Raw genomic sequence first — 19,578 nt, forward strand, 5'->3', positions numbered from 1 at the left:
ACCTCTGTAAAGACTATTTTCAAACATGATCATATCCTGAGTTTCTTGGGGTTAGGGGATACTGTTTTTGAGGAGATACTATTCAGCCCCAAACAATATATTTCAAATTTGTACTAAGCAATCAAGAAAAGAATTTAATTATTTCCCTACCTTATTGCGGGGAAGGTTGCAAATTTTTGGAAGCCTTTTGTTTGTTTTGCTTCCAAAGCATAATACCTCTTCGTGTTCGCTAAACGAAGTTAGTTCTAGTCTTGTGAACATTAGCAGTTTCAGCTCATTAACAGTTTTTGCATTTACCCATTGGTCAGGAAAACCTGTTTGCTCTTGAAGTTAAGTGGTTTGTTTTTATTTCTCCTGGCGGCTAGGTGTTGCTTTCTTAGTTAACAGCATACAAATAATAAAACTGTAAGCGAAGTTGCTTGGATTTATAATAAAGAAGTATACATATATCTACAAAAATGTCCCCCTGAACTTACAGGGGCAAACAGTTGGCTAGAAGTTGATCTGAAAACTCTTGGTGTTTGTTTTCCAAAAGTAACAGGGAGAATGTTTTCTACTGTGTTCCTGAATGGAGCAGAACCAAAAATCTGAGCGGCAGAACACCAGCTGCTCCATCACACCCCAACTGGAGGGTTATAAATGCTGTAACTGGGGGTTATAAATGCTGATGCCTGAGACTGTGGATAAATCAAAAAGGCACAAGTATGGCACTTTATTTTTTGCAGAAGAAGGAAGAAAAGAAAATATGCTAATTTTCACTCACCTCATTATCCTTGAAGAAATCTCATCTAAGAAAATTCTTCCATTTAGCACATTTGTTGCAACATGAGGGGAAAACCTGAATTCCAGAGAAAGTGTTTACTTAATACTTTTAATTTTGTCTTTTCACTTGTCCCTCCCTTTTTCTCCTCCTTTGGCTATTTGCATTTTTTAAGCCCCAGTAGATTTTTTTTTTCTGATTTTTCAATGAATGGAACTAATCCTTACCTATTTTGCTGTACTTCAATACCCAAGGAACACTTACAAACTGTTTCGTCTAGCTCAAATCACTTGAAAATGTAGTTAAAGTGTGCAGCTAAATATGCAGATTATGTTAATTTTGGAGGTAGCCAGCCACATTAACCAATTAGTAAGTTGGACTAATTGGAACATTTATCGTGACAGTTCAAAAGGGAATTGAATGGAATGGTGGTTTGATCCAGTAATTGAGGGTCCATTCTGAATACCTCAGTCTGGGAATTCTCCCAACAGTACTTGGTTTTTCTTAGGCATAGAAAGCACCACGCTTTTTGCAGTTTCAGTTAGCTTGCTGTGTAATTAAATCGATAGGCATTGCACTCTGTGGCTTCAGTTTAGAAATGAGTGCAGCTCAGGAAGAGATCGTAAGTCTAGGTGTCATCCATTTACGTGCATTTGCCAATGTTGAGTCACATGAAAAGATAAGTTAATACAGCACGGGAAACTCGACTCAATATTTTGTAATGATCTTTATGGGAAAGAATCTGAAAAAGAAAGGATATATTTAATGTGTAAATGAATCCCTTTACTGTACACCTGAAACTTACACAACATTGTAAGTCAATTATACTCCAAGATAAACTAAAAATTAAATGTAAAAAAGGTAAGTTAGATAGGCCCCCACTAAAACCCTTCTATCTTTGTTATTGCCCTTCTCAGCTGTAGCTTCTTAGATTTGGACTATTACTTGGGTCTATTTGATAAATGTTCTTCCCACAGGCAGCTGTTGCAAGAGAATATAACACCACATGTCTAAGGACATTAAGCACTCAATGGCCTGATGAACATGAGATGATTGCTCAAATCTCTCAATGTATTTGATTTTTTTAAAAAGCAAAGCAATTGGCTGCTTAAACTTGGCTATTACTCAGAGTCAGCAAACAAGAAATAATTAAAATACAGCGTTTTTACTAGTAAGCAAGGAAGACATTGAATGAATTCCAAGTTGTTACAGTTTGTCATTGGCTTCATTTCATGACACACACTCCCCTTTTCATTCACAGTACATGTGCTTATTTTTAAAAATTGAAAGTATGTCTGAATTAATTCTCAACCTAAAATTTAGGCAAAAAATTACAACTCAACATCACTGGACATGCCTGAGATTGATGTAAAGCTAGCAACAGGCATAAATAACTATAAATAGGTGCTTGAGGGCATATAATAATAGTTCAGTGTTCCTTTTGCACAGAGGTAGAAATGGTGATCTTTTCAAACGTTTTACATTCCAATGTGTAAATTTTGTGGAAAAGTTTATTTTCTCTGTTCAGTTGGAAGAATTGTCCTTGGCCATTTTTCCTTGAACTTGCTTTTAAAATCTGTGCATAAAATTGATTTTTAGAATTAATAGACTTTATCTGAAATCAATGTTTTAGTTGTTTCAGAATTTATACTGTAGTCAAGATTACATTACTTTTATGAAAGGGAAAATAAAAATAGGCTAATTAGCTATCAAAATTAATTATTTTCCTCATTTTCTTTTCAAATTTTATTTTTATTCTTGGGTGCTATGCATAGATTGCTGTCCCACTGACTGCCACTGACTGAGCAAATCTAATATACTGAGTTAATACTGAGTCTGGTTCATTTCAAATAAATAACAGTGCTTAAACACTGCTCAGAATTTAAGGACATTTCCAAATTAAGAACTTCTGATTTTGTCTTTCATTGACAAGTTTACCTTGTGCAAATGCAGCCTGAAAAAATAAGTAGAGACGTGAATGTAGGGAGCGGACACGTGGATGGGACGGGGGAGAGAAAGGGGTGATGAATTAATTAGGAGATTGGTGTTGATATATGTACACTGCTATGTATAAAATAGATAGCTAACGAGAACCTAGTGTATAGAACAGGGAGCTGCACTGCGGTGACCTCGGTAGGTTTAGTCGCTCAGTCTTGCGAACCCATGGACCGTAGCCTGGCAGGCTCCTTTGTCCATTGAATTTTCCAAGCAAGAATTCTGGAGTAGATTGCCATTTCTTTCTCCAGATCTTCCCGGCCCAGGGATCAAACTTAGGTCTCCTGCATTGCAGGCAGACACTTTTTCCCAGCTGAGCCACCAGGGAAGCACTGTGGTGACCTAAATGGGAAGGAAATACAAAGAGGGGATATATGTATACGTATAGCTGATTCACTGTTTTGTACAGCAGAAACTAATACAACACTGTAAAGCAATTATACTCCAAAAAACTAATTTAAAATATATTTGCTCATGATTTAAAAACTCATGGTTCTGTGAAGAGGCATTCTTGACCTAGTACCAATACATTTTAACAAATTAATCACCTTGTACGTGCTATCAGGCATAAAGCATTATGAGTGGACTTTGACTAAGGTTGGTGTAGAGTTGCTATAATCAGAAGCATGGCACAGAGCTTATAAAGTCCACAAGATATTGTGCCAGAATGAGGACATTCATCCCATCATATTTTGATAAATTAAAATTGAAGGCAAAAAGTATGTTTGTTGTTTGCACGTCACTAGCCGTGTGACCTGGGAGAAGGCAATGGCACCCCACTCCAGTACTTTCGCCTCCTCCTCCCAAGGACGGAGGAGCCTGGTAGGCTGCAGTCCATGGGGTCTCAAAGAGTTGGACACAACTGAGCGACTTCACTTTCACTTTTTACTTTCATGCACTGGAGAAGGAAATGGCAACCCACTCTGGTGTTCTTGCCTGGAGAATCTTGGGGACGGGGGAGCCTGGTGGGCTGCCGTCTATGGGGTCACACAGGGTCGGACATGACTGAAGCAACTGAGCAGCAGCAGCCGTGTGACCTGGATAAGTTATGTGCCTGCTCTGAGCCTGCTGTTCTCAAGAGAGGGGCAAGTACCAGGGAAGTTTTGGTGAGGATTTACATGAGATAATTAATGTTAAGCACAAGATAGTGCCTCACTGATGAACAGATGTGTGAAGGAGAGAAGATGTAAAGGAGGAAATTTGATTGTGATTGCCTCTGTTGACTACAAGGACGTTTTCATGCATGCACACGAAATATTAGCCGAAGCACATGAACAACTGTGTTCAGAACTCTGCGTCATTAACTTATCTCCCAAGGCACTTCTGAATTTTAAGAAAACCAACCATATTGTTAACTGTTTACTAAAGAAACCTTGTTAATTTCCGTTAATATTTGTTACATGTTAGAGTTAAGGATCTGTTCTGGGCAAAGATGTGTTTAGTACACTGCTTACACGTTCCTATCTTTTCCATAGTGTCAGTTATACTTACTGTTTTTGACAGTAACCCTTGGTTAGGAAACAAACCCAATTCTAACATGTTTATAATTCGTTAAGTGTTTTCAAGGACTATTTTGATGTCAAATATGTAAGCCCCTTGTGTTGGTCTAGCTTAAAGTAATCACTCCTGTAAAGCACGACTCCAGGGGTTTCTTCCCAAGACACCAGGGGGTTTCCCAGGTGTTAGTGTCTATAACTCATCAAGCCTTGCCCTCAGCCCATCAATATTAGAGTCAAGAATAAAGCTGATCTAGCCATTTACCTTTCACTTGAGAAGAACTGGCATGATCAATTACAAACAGCAAAATCTTTGACAAGATAAACACTAAGATTCCTAAGTGATATTGACATTGGAAATCAAAATCATGAGAGAGTGAAAAATAATGTCATTTTTTATATGTCATCTTGTAGCCAGACCTTTTCTACTTCCAGGGCAGGGTTGATGGGTGTGTGGATGTGGGTATGGGTGTGTGTGTGGGGGGGGGGTGGTGGTGTGTGTTACACTAGTAATAAGATTTGTATGTGTCTCTCTTATACTACGACTTGTAATAAGATTTTTGGTGATTGCCAAGATAACATTATGAAGAAAACTTTTCTCTTTTCATCAGTGATGTTTGTCATTACCACAAGGGTACAAGAAGATTGATTGTATTAGATTAACTTTATCTAATATATTTATAGTTTTTTCTGTTTAATGCTGAACACATTTAACATAGATACCTAGTATATTCAGGGGAATGGCTACTTAAAAGCAAATTTTGCACAAGTGCATAATCAAAAAAGTTCAAAGACCACTCTAGTAGGCCTGAAGGGGAGAGACTCGTTATTTGTTTTGAGGTCATTTATCAAAAGAGAAAAGCAGGTAAAAGAAAGGAAAAATATTTCACTGTAGTATACACTTTATATTTATAATTAAATACTTTTGATTAAGCTTCATGTTGTTTCTGTGTTGTTTGAGGAACTTAAACTATTTTTATAGTAGTTTGATTTGTGTCCTTTCATGTTACTTACCTTCATTAATACCTTGGGTGTAGCTGCAGAAGGCAAAGAGCAAGAGTGTTGTGTACTGGTGCCTGGGCATTGCTAGAGCATCATACACTTAGGAATATTTTGTTGACTCTTTCTTATTTTCATATCATGTTAATGAGCTGTAATTAACTTTATTGAGATAATTGAGTTTGTAATCATCTTAAGAGTTTGTGTAATATATGGGCTTGGGCTTTTAGAATAAGGTAGTTAAACAGTTCCTCTTGAAAGTATGATGTGAGTTACTTTCGCCTTAGGCTAATCTTGAAAGAAACCTCTCTTGATCTCCCTTGAAGAAGTAATTGGTCTTGGCTGGGTCCAAGGTAGAGTGTACTCTGCTAACTTTACTCCATGGTGAGATTAAATGTGTCAAAACAAAATTTTTGATAGGGGGAATAGAGTTTTAGTAAAATTGAGATGTTATGATGTTAACAGAAATTAATTCAAATTTCATTTTCCTTTTAGTTCGCAGGAAGATGAAAGACCTATGTCACCTTTCTATTTGAGGTATTTATTTGATTTTTATTGGTCTGTTACAGGGAATTGGGGGAGGGTTAAGAATTCTTTGGTTTTGTCTACATTAATTCTTTTCAATAGAATATTCTGTCCTGTAGCCAGACTAAGCTTATTAGAATCCCTTACCATAATGTTCATGCTATATTTTTCTCTCTTTTAAGAAATCTTAAAAAAGTTTTAATATAGCTGAAAAGACTAAAATAAGATATTTTGTTTTAAATTCAAAGATGTCAAAGTAGCCATTTTAATTTTAAAGTCTGCCTAATGATCAGGCTGTAACCTAAATTTTAAAAACTCCGTTCTACACATATATGCAAGTAGGGAGGGCTCTGAGCCTAAGGCTCACTTGCTGAAGTAGTCTTGGGTGATATCAGATCATTTTCTATATGGTAGTAAAGTATGAAACTAATATTCAGCAAGTTCATGGAGTTCGGGATTATTTTCTAAAGTTTACGAAGTCAGAATGATAACTCTTGAAACAGGTAAGTTTACATCAAAGTAGATGTTAGATGAGATCACTTCCCTCCAGACTAAAAAGTTTTTGTATTGATGTGATTATCAGTGAACCACTTCATTTAGGTAATGACCTAGAGCCAGGTTTTTCTTACTTTTGCATTTCTTTCCTCACTACCTACTTACTTCAAAGACTTAGAAAATATATTCGATTCAGGATTGGGAACACATGTACACCCGTAGTGGATTCATGTTTATGTATGGCAAAACCAATACAGTATTGTAAAGTAAGATAAAAAAAAAGAAAATATATTTGAAAAAAATATGACTATAAATTCAAGTTTAAATTGCTGAAGTTTTCTTTAACTTTTCCTCAATTTTGAATTCCACTTTTTAAAAAGTGTGAGGATATGACATCCATATTTTGTTTGTTTTTGAATCTAATTTGTTGCAATAGTCTTAGAGTTAGATTTTAATTCAACCATCATAGTTCTGAAATGTGTTGTAGGACATCAGGCTTGGCCAAGTAACTGGTTTACAGTAGTGTTCTGCCCTTCAGAGACATGAAGCAAGTCACTTTGCGGCAAGAGAGGGAACATTTAGGGTATCAGTTTGAGACAGCATGGTGGTCCATTTGATTCATTCTGGTTTCCTGCCAGTCAGACCAGCACATTCTGGTTTATAAGCTGTCTTGACTGTGCAATTGCTATAAACCCATGAGGAAGTTGCTGGGTACACAGGGATGCTAGTATTCATTATGTAAATATACACAGTAATATCAAGCAAATGATTATCATATATTAATGGAAATTAAGTTCTACACAGTACAGAAGACTGTAGCACCAGATCCTGATGAGTAATGAGAACTATTCTCTGATTTACCTTATTTTTATTACTATGGGTAGCATCAGTCTGTGTTTTGCATAGTATTGAATTTTATTTTTTACCACTCTTTTAAAAAGCAGGTGGGGAAAATGGGCTTATAAAAATCGTAAGTCCTCAGATACATATTATTGTGTTTTATAGTGTAAGTTTTGTAATTACCTAGAGTAATACTGTAGTCTTGAAAAAGAAATTCTGTAGTGCCAAAATGAAAGCAAAAGAATGTAAAGAAAGTTAACATATTTATTGAACTCATGATAGACCCTATTTGGCCTTTGAATATTAAGAGTAATAAAAACTAAAATATGATGGAAGTGGGGTGGGGGACATGCGTACTGCCCACATTTACAGTAGAGATAAAGTTGTAGAAAAAGGAAACGTTACCAACAGGCATTCTTTTCACATGAGGGGAATTTAAACTAAGTGGAGATACTTCATAAAGGCAAAACTAGCAATTATTTGGCCCAAAATTAAAATTTTCAAATATAGCTTCCTTTGCTGAAAAACACTGCATGGTAATCTTGGGAATTATGTAAGAATTAGATTGGTCCAAGCTAATTTAGATTGTTTTTTGCCTACTTGACATGAAACAGGAAGAATCTGTTGATAAAACATGAATCTTGTTTTCCAAATTATTTTCATGGCTGGTTTGAGGTTGACTTTTCCTGGGTTACTCTAGCATGCAGAATTCAAGTAGAAAAAATGTTATGTGATTATTAATTATGATTAGGTTCTTCTAGATTTTTGGACTAGAACCATTAACATGTCCAATGATAATTTAATTTATAAATCAATGCACTTTTTTTGGTACTACCTCAAGTAAGAGCAAATGAATGCTTAAATGTTTTAAGTATATTTAAATAAATTTTTCTAGCATCCTGTCTTCCATTCCTTTCTCTCCCACTTTATTGCAATTCCTTTGCTGCAGTGTTAGGAAAGGGGCATTATTGTATGACTAATGAATTTCATAAAGATTTGTTAACATGTTGAAAAACAAAATTGGCTCTTTTAAATCCAAAATAATTTTTTCTGTGCCTTTAAAAAGTAAAACATGATTGGTAGTTGCAAAAAGGTGTCTTTCCTGACTAGGGGTATTGAATACTAAATATTGTATATCAACAGTATTGATTGGTCAGCTTTTTCAGAGGAGGAAAAGGCCAAATCAAGAGATGAGATACATCTAAGATATGTATTCACCAAAAGTTGGTTCAACCATAAGCAGCCTGGTAGCGGGGATGGGTATTTAATGGTTGGATATTCCATTTGGTGGTTTGTTCTGAAAGGTCTAACGTGAAGTAGAACAGCAAATCTCAGTGGCTGCAAGTTTGGGAGTGGGCAGTCTTCAGGTAGACCAGGTCAGAACAGAGGGAAGATAAGGGCAAAGCAGGCCTCCCATTTCAGAGGAAGGAGAATAGATGATCCATAAGAGGAACTCAGATACAAGAGATTAGATTGGCATTCGGCCATTGCGGTGGACACAAGATGCATTATCTACAACAAGAGAGAATCTAGAGTAGAAACGAAGAGCAGATTGAGAGGCTACAGTGCACTAGTGGAGGTTCCAGGACGTCCCTGTGGCTGGGGGAAGGTGATGGAATACAGGGACAGAGAATGAGAGGGGCCGCTTCATTTGCTACCTTGCTCTACCTTTCACCTTGTAGAACTGCAGTTTCTGCAATTGCTCTTCTAACAATCATGGTTAAACCGCTTGTAAATCTACCGGACATTTCCATTGTCTTCAAGCCTTTCTGTAGTAAGGTAGGGCTTTTATAAATAGACATACACTCAGATATTCTCATTCTGGGTTAATAATTTTCTCTGATAAGAATTGTCTTGTCTAACTCCAGTACTTCCCCAGCCTAACCTAACTCACCATAGAACCATTTGTCCTTTTTTGCCAAAGAAAGAAATAGTAGCTACAAACTTACACCTGTCACTGTCCCATGTGGCAAGTTTATTGCAGCTTGTTGTTATTCACTTGCTAAGTCCTGTCTGACTCTTTGCAACCCCATGGACTACAGCACGCCAGGCTCCTCTGTCCTCCAGTGTCCCCTCAAGTTTGCTCAAATTCATGTCCATTGAATTGATGCTATATAACCATCTCATCCTCTGCTGCCTCCTTCTCCTCCTGCCTTCAATCTTTCCCAGCATCAGTGTCTTTTCCAATGAGTCAGCACTTTGCATCACGTGGCCAAAGTATTGGAGCTTCAGCATCAGTCCTTCCAATGAGTATTCAGGATTTACTTCCTTTAGGATTGACTGGTTTGATCTCCTTGCAGTCCAAGGGACTCTCACGACTCTTCTCTAGCATCACAGTTTGAAAGCATCAATTCAATACTGAGCCTTCTTTATGGTCCAACTCTCAAATCCGTACGTGACTACAGAAAAACCATACTTTTTACTATATAGATCTTTGTTGGCAAAATGATGTCTCTGCTTTTCAATATGCTGTCCAAGTTTGTCCTAGCTTTCCTTTCAAGGAGCAAGAGTGTTTTAATTTCATGGTTGCAGTCACCATCTGCAGTGATTTTTTTTTTTAATTGCAGCTACAGTAGCTCAAACAGTAGGTGTCATTGTTCCCCAGGTGCTTATTAGAGATTACCTGCCCTGTTGAAGTGATTAAGGAAATGAAAGAAAGGGACAGTCTATGCCAAACCCTTAGTGAGATTGCTGCAAAATAAACACAGACCCGTACACTAAAGGTACAGAACATACTTGGCAAAGACACCCGTACCCTGACTTGTTTCCTAGTCTAGGCTGGAATCCCAGAAAAGGAGCCCTTACCTCAACTGCTCAGATTAGTGTGAAAGCAACTTGGAGTAGATGTTCTCTGGGCCACTTGCAGCCTGTTGTTTGAATTCTTTTGGTAATGTCCAGTCCTATCTGATTGGGATCTGTTGGGAGTGCTATTTATCGAAGTCTTGAGCATCCACAAGCCCAGGTTTTGATTTCTCTGGTCATTTCCACTAGGAGTAGAGTGCTTGATGTCTGCTTTCTGTTCCTCCTCATCTGTACCTGCTGGCATCTCCCTTCACTGCCTTCGCCTTCCTTAGGGGCTACAGTCAGGTCCTATCTTCATCCCAACCCACTCAGTTTTGACCCATGAATTCCTTCTTTCTTACAAATTCATGGATTATGCACATACCTAGAACCCATCTTTGCCTGTGCCTTAGCAAAACCCTGACTATATGGTTCAAAGATTGCACACCTATAACCAGTCTTATGCAGTGGGATCTAAACAGCTCACCTGGCCTCTAAATGTTGGCTCCTCACTTACCTAACACTTGTTTTTTTTTTAAAGGCTTAAAATGTATTTTAATAAGTTCATGTTGCATTATTTCATTTCTCAGAAAAACTTCAAAGGTATTAGGGACAAATCAAACATGGTACACCAATAAAAAATGCACAGCATAACTACCTAAGATAGGCAAAGCTAAGAGCTACCTTCTGACATTCAGCATACAGCAACCCTGTTCTCAAGATTGTACTAGGCCTATCAAAGCTGTGAATGGCAACATCACAGACACAAAAGGGTCATTTCTGGGTTGCCCTTACCCAAGAAAAAGATGGAGGCAAGTTTAACACAAGATTTTTTAAAGACACACTAAATGACAATCTCTAAGAGAAAATGTCTTCCTTGGGACATGAAAGGGTAATATATGGGACATAACAGAACCATATGTATGTTGTCTGTGACCTCTGTGGACGTGTGCCTGAATTCCCACCTGGGAGTGATTGGAACAGTGGGGCCAAGGTCATTGGGGGATGTTTGGTTTTTGTGGTATATGTGGCAGGATCTCTGGGGTAAGACAGTGTAGTAAGTCGTGTCCAACTCTTGTGACCCCGTGGACTGTAGCCTGCCAGGCTCCTCTGTCTACAGGATTCTCCAGGCAAGAATACTGGAGTGGGTTGCCATTTCCTTCTCCCTAACACTTGTTTTTTAGCATCTTGATCCTCCTCTGCTCTCCCGTTCTCATATTGTGCTTCACTAAAACCCTTAAATTAACAGTTGTTATCAATTTCAGCCCTAGTTTTAATACTCATGGTGCAAATTGAAGCTAAATTACTGTTATAGCAGATTTGGAATTGCTTAGGGTCAGTTTCAGAATTTCAGATGTTTTCTTGTTTTCCTGAATCAGGAACATCAGTTAGATTTATTTCTAAACTAGTTGTTCGGTATACAAACTCAATATTTAGGATTTTGTTTTTATTCCTAGATTCTAGGAACCATCAATTTTATGAAAGTCTTTTAACTGCAGAATTTATGTTGAAGAAAAAAATTTAGCTTTGGATAAATTCAGATTTAAATAGACACTGGATGAGATCTGGAAGGTATACCACTCTTATCTTGATATGCAGAAAAATTCTTTCTAACTCACCTTTAATAGCTTCTGGGATTACTTTTCCAAACAACTTGTGCTATGCTAGAATTTCAATGTTTGTGATTTGGGGGAGTAACATTTATTAAATTTTTAATCATTTACTTTTCTCCTTAAGCATAATACATGTTTTCTAAATTATCATTTTAAGGTAAAAAGTTCTTACTATTGGGTTTCCTGGGTTGATCATGATAAGGAATCTGCCTGCCAATGCAAGATACATGGGTTTGATCCCTGGGTCAAGATGAACCCCTGAAGAAGGAAATGGCAACCCACAGAGGAGCCTGGTAGGCTACAGTCCATGGGGTTGCAAAAAAAAAAAAAGGATTAAACACAACTTAATGACTAAACAACAACAGACAGCTTCATGGGGGCTACTTTTCCAGACACCTTATGCTAGAATTTCTGTGTTTGTGATTTTGTAGGGGGGGATGGTGTGTGTGGTAATATTTATTAAATTCTTAATAGTTTATTTTTCTAAGCATAATATAATGCTTAAAATTATCATTATTATCTGATGTGATAACTTGGAGAAGTGTATTACCAGACATTGTATTTGTTCATAAGCCTATTTCAGGGTACTAACTAGAAGGTAGAACAAATAAGCAGGCTGTTTATTTAATTATCTGCTTGATGTTTTACCCAAGATGATAAAGTCAGCTAGGTATTTTGGGTGTCCTTAGACCCAGATACCTGTATACTTAAAATTGTTTTTTTCCTTGTCCTTTTTGACTAGAACAGTATCTCTAAATTGAGGTACATCACCTCTGCTTATGAAGGTTTTTCTTTTTTTTCTTGGTGGTAAAATAGAAATAAAACTTGCCATTTTAACAATGTAAAAGTTTTTAATTGTGATAAAATACACATAATATAAATTTTACCACCTTAAGTATTTTTAAGTACATTTCCACTAGTAATACACAAGAGTACAGTTTTTTCACATTCTTGTCAGCATTTGTTATTTTTCTGTTCTTTAATAATACTATCTTTATAGTATGAAGTATGTGGAACTCATTAGAGATGCCAGGATCTCACTGGCCAAGACCCTGAGTCTCAAGAGGGCTGGTTTTTCATATTTTCAAAAAGTGCCATAGAGTAGTCTTTTCAAAAAATAGTCCTGAGAAAACTGAATATCCACATGCAAAAGCATCAAGCTGAACCCTTACCTAACACTATATACAAGAATTAACTCAAAGTAGATCAAAGATCTACATGTAAGAGTTAAAACTATACAATTCTTAGAAGAAAACATTGGCCAAAAGCTACGTGATATTGAATTTGGCAATGATTTCTTAGATGTAACACCAAAGGCACAGGAAAAAGGAAAAAAATTGACAAATTGGACTTCTTTAAATTTTTTAAATTTTGTGATTTGAAAAACCACACTGTCAACGGAATGAAAAGGCAACTCACAAAATGGGAGGAAATATTTGCAAATCATGTCTCTGATAAGGAATTAATATCTAGAGCAGATAGAGAACTCATAAAACTCAGCAACAAAAATAACCAAATTAGAAAATGAGTTAAAGACTTGAATAGGCATTTCTCCGAAGAACATACACAGATGGCCAATCATCACACGAAAAGTTGCTCCGCAACATTAATCATCTGCAAAGTAAAAGTGAAAGTCGCTCAGTCATGCCCAACTCTCTGCAACCCCATGGACTATCAAGTCCATGGAATTCTCCAGGCCAGAATATTGGAGTAAGTAGTCTTTCCCTTCTCCAGGGGATCTTACCAACCCAGGAATCGAAGTGGGGTCTTCTACATTGCAAGCAGATTCTTTACCAACTGAGCTATCAGGGAAGCCCCCATTCATCAGCAAAATACAAATCAAATCTACAGGGAGATGCCACTTCATACCCATTAGGATGGCTACTATAAAAAAATAATAATAGCCAGTATTGGTGAAGATGACAAGAAACTGAAACACTTGTGCATTCCTGGTTGAAATGTAAAATAGTACAGCCACTACTGAAATTAGTTATGGTGATTCCTCAAAAAATTGAACTTAGAATTACCATATGACCCAGTAGTTCCATTTCTGGGTATATACTCAAAAGAACTGAAGGTAAGGTCCAAAAGTGATGTTTGTGCACTCATAGTCATAGTAGTAGTATTCACAATAGCCAAAAGGTAGGAGATAACCAAATGTTCGTCAGTGAGTTAATGGATAAACAAAGTGCAGAATATCTTTACAGTGGAGGAGTATTCAGCCTTTAAAAAGGAAGGAACTTTTGACACATGCGCAATATGGATTAACCTTGAGGACATTTATATTAGGATGGTGCAAATGTAATTGCAGTTTAGGACTGTGGATTTTAAATCATTATAACTAGGCTCAAGGATATCTTCATTAATCAAAATAGGAACCATTACAATCAACACATTTTTGCCAATGGGAAATAAGTTTGTTTATTCCTGTAGCATAAAAATCCATGATGCTGTGAACTCTTGGAAATCATTTTCTGCATCCTTCTGGTTGTGGAAGCATTTTCCCTGCAGAAGGTTGTCGAGATGCTTGAAGAAGTGGTAGTTGGTAGGCAGGTGGATATGGCAGATGAGGTAAAACTTCATAGACCAATTTGTTCAACTTCTGATGTATTACTTGTGCAACTTGCCGTGGGGAGTTGTTTTCCAAAGAATTGGGCCCTTTCTGTTGACCAGTGTCAGCTGCGGACATTGCAGTTTTCAGTGTATCTCATCGATTTGTTGAGCATATTTCTCAGATGTAGTGCTTTCGCTGGGATTCTGAAAGCTGTAGTGGATCAGAATGGCAGCAGACTACCAGACAGTGACCATGATCTTTTTTGGTACAAGTTTGGCTTTGGGAAGTGCTTTGGAGCTTCTTCTTGGTCCAACCACTGAGCTGTCGTTGCCAGTTGTCATATAAAATCCACTTTTCCTTGCATGTCACAATCCAGTCAAGAAATGGTTCGTTGTTGTTGCATAGAATAAGGGAAGACAACACTTCAAAATGACAGTTCTTTTGATTTTCAGTCAGTTCATAAGGCACCAACTTATTGAGCTTTTCCATCTTTCCAGTTTGCTTCCAATGCCGAATGGCCGTAGAATGGTCAACACTGAGTCCTTTGGCAACTTCTCCTGTAATTGTAAGAGGCTCAGCTTCAGTGATGCTCTCAGCTGTTATTGTTCAGTCACTCAGTTGTGTCTGAATCTTTGAGACCCCATGGACTGCAGCATGCCAGGCTTTTCTGTCACTCCCTATCCCCTGGAGTTTGCTCAAACTCATGTCCATTGAGTTGGTGATGCCATCCAACCATCTCATCCTCTGACGTCCCCTTGTCCCCCTGCCTTCACTCTTTCCAAGCATCAGGGTCTTTTCTAGTGAGTTGGCTCTTCACTAGGTGGCCAAAGTATTGGAGCTTCAACATCAGTCCTTCCAATGAACATTCTAGGTTGATTTTCTTTAGGATTGATTAGTTAGATCTCCTTGCAATCCAAGGGACTCTCAAGAGTCTTCTCCAACACCACAGTTCAAAAGCACCAATTCTTCAATGCTCAGCCTTCTTTATGGTCCAGCTCTCACATCCATACATGACTACTGGAAAAACCATACCTTTGACTAGATAGACCTTTATTGGCAAAGTGATGTCTCTGCTTTTGAATATGTTGTCTAGGTTTGTCGTAGCTTTTCTTCCAAGGAGCACCATCTTTTAATTTCATGGCTGCAATCACCATCTGCAGTGATGTTGGAACCCAAAGAAATAAAGTGTGTCTCTGTTTCCATTATTTTCCTATTTGCCATGAAGTGAACGAACCAGATGCCATGATCTTAATTTTTTGAATGCTGAGTTTTAAGCCAGCTTTTTGGCTCTCTTCTTTCATCTTTATCAAGAGGCTCTTTAGTTCATCTTCACTTTCTGCCGTTAGAGTGGTATCATCTGCATATCTGAAGTTATTGATGTTTCTCCTGGCAATCTTGATTCCTGCTTGTGATTGATCCAACCTGGCATTTCCCATGATGTACTCTGCATATAAGTTAAATAAGCAGGGTGATAATATAAAGCTTTGACGTGTTCCTTTGCCAATTTCCAACCAGTCCGTTGTTCCATGTCTGGTTCTGACTTTTGCTTCTTGACATGTATACAGGCTTCTCAGGTCAGGTATTCCAATCTCCTCAAGAATTTTCCACAGTTTATTGCAATCCACACAGTCATAGGCTTTAGTGTAGTCAATGAAGCAGAAATAGATGTTTTCCTGGAATTCTCTTGCTTTTTCTATGATGCAATGGATATTGGCAGTTTGATCTCTGGTTCCTCTGCCTTTTCGAAATCTAGCTTGTGCATCTGAAAGTTCTCAATTTACATACTATTGAAGCCTAGCTTGAATGATTTTGAGCATTACCTTACTAGCATGTGAAAAGGGTTCAATTGTGCGGTAGTTTGAACATTGTTTGGCATTGCCCTTCTTTGGGATTGGAATGAAAAGTGACCTTTTCCAGTCCTGTGGCCACTGCTGACTTCCCCAAATTTGCTGGCATATTGAGTGCAGCACTTTTACAGCATCATCTTTTAGGATCTGAAATAGCTCAGCTGGAATTCCATCGCTTCCACTAGCTTTGTTCATAGTGATGCTTCCTAAGACCCATTTGATTTCACACTCCAGGATGTCTGGCTCTAGGTGAGTGATCACACCATCGTGATTATCCGGGTCATTAAGATCTTTTTTGTACAGTTCTTCTGTGTATGCTCTCAGTTGGTCGTTGCCAACTTCTGATGACCAACCACTACACTCCTCATCTTCAAATGTCTCGTCTCCTTTGCAAAACTTCTTGAACCACCACTGTATTATACATTCAGTAGCAGTTCCTTGGCCAAATGTTGATGTTGCGAGTTGTCTCCACTGCTCTGTGACCCATTTTGTACTCAAACAAGAAAATTGCTTGAATTTGCTTTTTGTCTAGCATCATTTCCTGGTCTAAAATAAATATAAAATAAACACCAAGTAATAAGTCATTACAAATAATATAAAGCAATAAATACACATTAAAATGATGTATAATATAACCACATTTAAGAATGCATTCCAATATCAAACAACAAAGTTCAACAGTGCAAAACTGCAATTACTTTTGCACCAACCTAAATACAAAGACCAAAACTAGAGACAGTGTTATAACAATGATAAAGAAGAAAGACATTTGTCAAAGATCACACCATCAATGGGGATGGACTGAGAAATGTTCTCTGGCCTTGTGAGCTTCATATTGCACCATCTGAACAACACAGTGACCACAAAGAGAGAAGGAAGGCAAAAACACTGACTTGGATTCCTTCCAGTGTTTACTGCTGACCAGAAAAGCAAGTGACATTTCCCCCAGCTGAACACAAACTTATTTTCTAAACCATCCAGATCTGAGTTGTGTATTCTTTTTCATCTCCTATTTAGAGACTAGAACATTAAGTCCACAAAACAATAGAGAGGAGGGGGCATCCCCCTGAAGTGCTCAGTTACCTAACAAAGGCATTTGAGAAAGGGAGATTATTGGATTTAATGCATTCTTTCAAGTGTACACTGCTCAAAGACAAAGTACAAATTTGTTTCTGATTCTCCAGCTTAATCATAAATTGGACAAGTCCAAACAGCAAGTCCACTCAAATATGCATTGTAGATTGTCCAAGGGTAGACTCATATCCTGGCTTTTAAAGTCTACATCCAAGAGGAGGCATCTGCCCATAGCCAAGGGACAGTGAAGTAAACTCAGAACAATATGCCCAGCCAGGTGTTTGATAAGGGCTCTGCCTGAGTTGATTGTTTCCCTTTATGAACCACTAAGCGGAAGGAACTATTTGGGACCTATTAAGCGAAATTACAAACTAAGGGAAAGAATGATTTGCTCTAAGGACTCAAGAGTAGAAACAGATTTCAGAGAATTGCTTTTTGTGTGATTCAGAAGAAAACTTGGGAAGTAGTATTTGCTACTGCTATTCTCAAAAATGCTCAAGGATATAACCAACCTCTTTGAAACACAAGTAGGAACCTGTAAGGGGAGAATAAGTTTAGAATTAAAAGGCTAGAGATACAGAAGAACAGCTGAAATAAGGGAGAGGGTAGCCTAGAAATGTATTTGCAGACATTTTTAAAACTGGAAGGCAGTAAAGAGCAGAGAGTATTTGAAATAAATCAAGTTCATGATGAGAGAGAAACTTGAGAAGTTCTTCCAAAATGAAGAAAAGGATAAAGAAAAAAAAACTATGAGAAAAATTATGTTAGATATGAAAATCAGAGATTGGAAAGCCAACCTGAAAATTGTGATTCTAAGAAGGAAACCATACTTATAGAAATAGAAGTTAATATATACTTATATTATTGGAAGTACATCTGTTCAGGCTCAGCAATATCCGACTCTTCACAACCCCACAGAGTGTAGCCCTCCAGGCTCCTCTGCCCATGGAATTTCCCAGGCAAGAATATTGGAGATGGTTGCCATTAACTTCTCCAGAGGATCTTCCTGACCCAGGGATCGAACCGTGAGAAGTATGCATACTTCTATTAATAGAAGTGGAAATCAGTGTCAATATATACCCAGTTACTGGCTTCCCTGGTGGCTCAGCTGGTAAAGAATCTGCCTGCAATGCAGGAGACCCAGGTTCAATTCCTGGTTCAGGAAGATCCCCTGGAGAAGGGAATGGCAATCCACTCCAGTATTCTTGTCTGGGAAATCCCATGGACAGAGGAGCCTGGCAGTCTATACAGTCCGTGGGATTGTAAAGAGTTGGGCATGACTAAACAAAAGACATTGTATTATTTATTATATACCTAGCTAAATGTGAGGTGAATCTAAAAAATATATTTTTTAATTAAGAAGTAGAAACCTGATTATAATCATTAGTGGAAGACCAAAGACAGTAATGAAATTTTCAATTTCTTGCATGGAAGTTCAGAGAGTAGAAGCAGGAGTCAGGAGTTGTAGGGGGCTTTTCTGGTTGATTGTTGGTTGGGTTTTTGTTTCAGTTTTGATAGTTATAGATGTGTGGGTAAGAGAGACAACTAGAATTGTGCGTAGGACTCCTATATCCCCAATCACCTCAGAAGAGCAGAGACAGAAATCAAAGGAAAAGAGAGCTCCAAATTATAAAACAGAAATCAAAATGCAAAGCTGTAACAAATATTTCAGTTACAACTGTGTAAGTATATTAAATGCTTTGATAATAGCTAAAAATGCTATTTTTAAATGACTACTTGAACTATGTTTTGTTCAGAAGAGTTATACCTAAAACAAAATAGTGCAGGAAGATTAATAACATAGGATTTATTTGATAAATATGAATAGAAAGAAAACAGCAATCAAAACAACTAGAGTTTAAAGCCAAATCCATTAAATAAGACAAACCTAGACTTACTTTATTGGGTAAAATTCATACTAAAAATATAAAGGTTATAAATAATAAGTATGTATAAAATAACTGCGTCATCATATAATTTTTTTACTTTTTTAGTTAATTTATTTTCATTGGAGTTTAATTACTTTACAATATTGTGGTTAAGTCATATAAATTTAAACTCTTAACAGAGATAAACGTGCAAACACATTTGAAGTATCAAACTTATACATACCACTATATGTCTATAACAAACAAAATTTATAACATAGCACTGAGAATTCAATAAAATTAGTAAGATTTAAAATAAAGGAGCATCACATTCACTAAACTTTGCAACCTACAAATAGGGCTTAGGCATTTCTGCTGCTTCCTAAGAAATTACTCAGCTATCTCTAAAGATTCTTGAAAAGTAGAAATACTAGCAGCCATATCTTCTAACCACAGTGTAATTAATAACAAAAAGTTTCCAATCAACCCATGAAAACTCTCCAAAGGCAGGAAGAATTTCCAATAGGAAATAAAAATTTTACGTACAAACTGCTTGGAAAAAAAAGGGGAAATGTACATATTAAAATCTGTGGAATGAGATCTAAGCTCTTTTTAAGAGGTACCTTCTTAAAAAGATTGAAAATAAATGAGCAGCTACACCTTCAGAATAAGAAGTTATAAAAAGGAAGAAACGCAACCTCTTGGAAACCTGAAAGGATTTAATAATAATA

At 37.2% G+C, this 19,578-nt stretch overlaps 1 protein-coding gene across 23 annotated transcripts in view; it reads left to right on the plus strand.

The window, feature by feature from the left end:
* Window positions 1-19,578, plus strand: part of FAM13A (family with sequence similarity 13 member A) — a 340,765-nt gene that overhangs the window by 250,582 nt on the left and 70,605 nt on the right. For 18 of the 23 annotated variants that reach the window (XM_060416890.1, XM_060416884.1, XM_060416886.1 and 15 more), the window contains one exon: window positions 5,746-5,787. The exons of the other annotated variants lie outside the window; for them this stretch is intronic. In XM_060416890.1, coding sequence (XP_060272873.1) covers window positions 5,746-5,787 — 42 coding nt within the window. The remainder of the gene's footprint in view (window positions 1-5,745; window positions 5,788-19,578) is intronic. 23 annotated transcript variants of the gene reach the window in all.

Source organism: Ovis aries, chromosome 6, assembly GCF_016772045.2.
Source record: "Ovis aries strain OAR_USU_Benz2616 breed Rambouillet chromosome 6, ARS-UI_Ramb_v3.0, whole genome shotgun sequence".
NCBI lineage: Eukaryota > Metazoa > Chordata > Mammalia > Artiodactyla > Bovidae > Ovis > Ovis aries.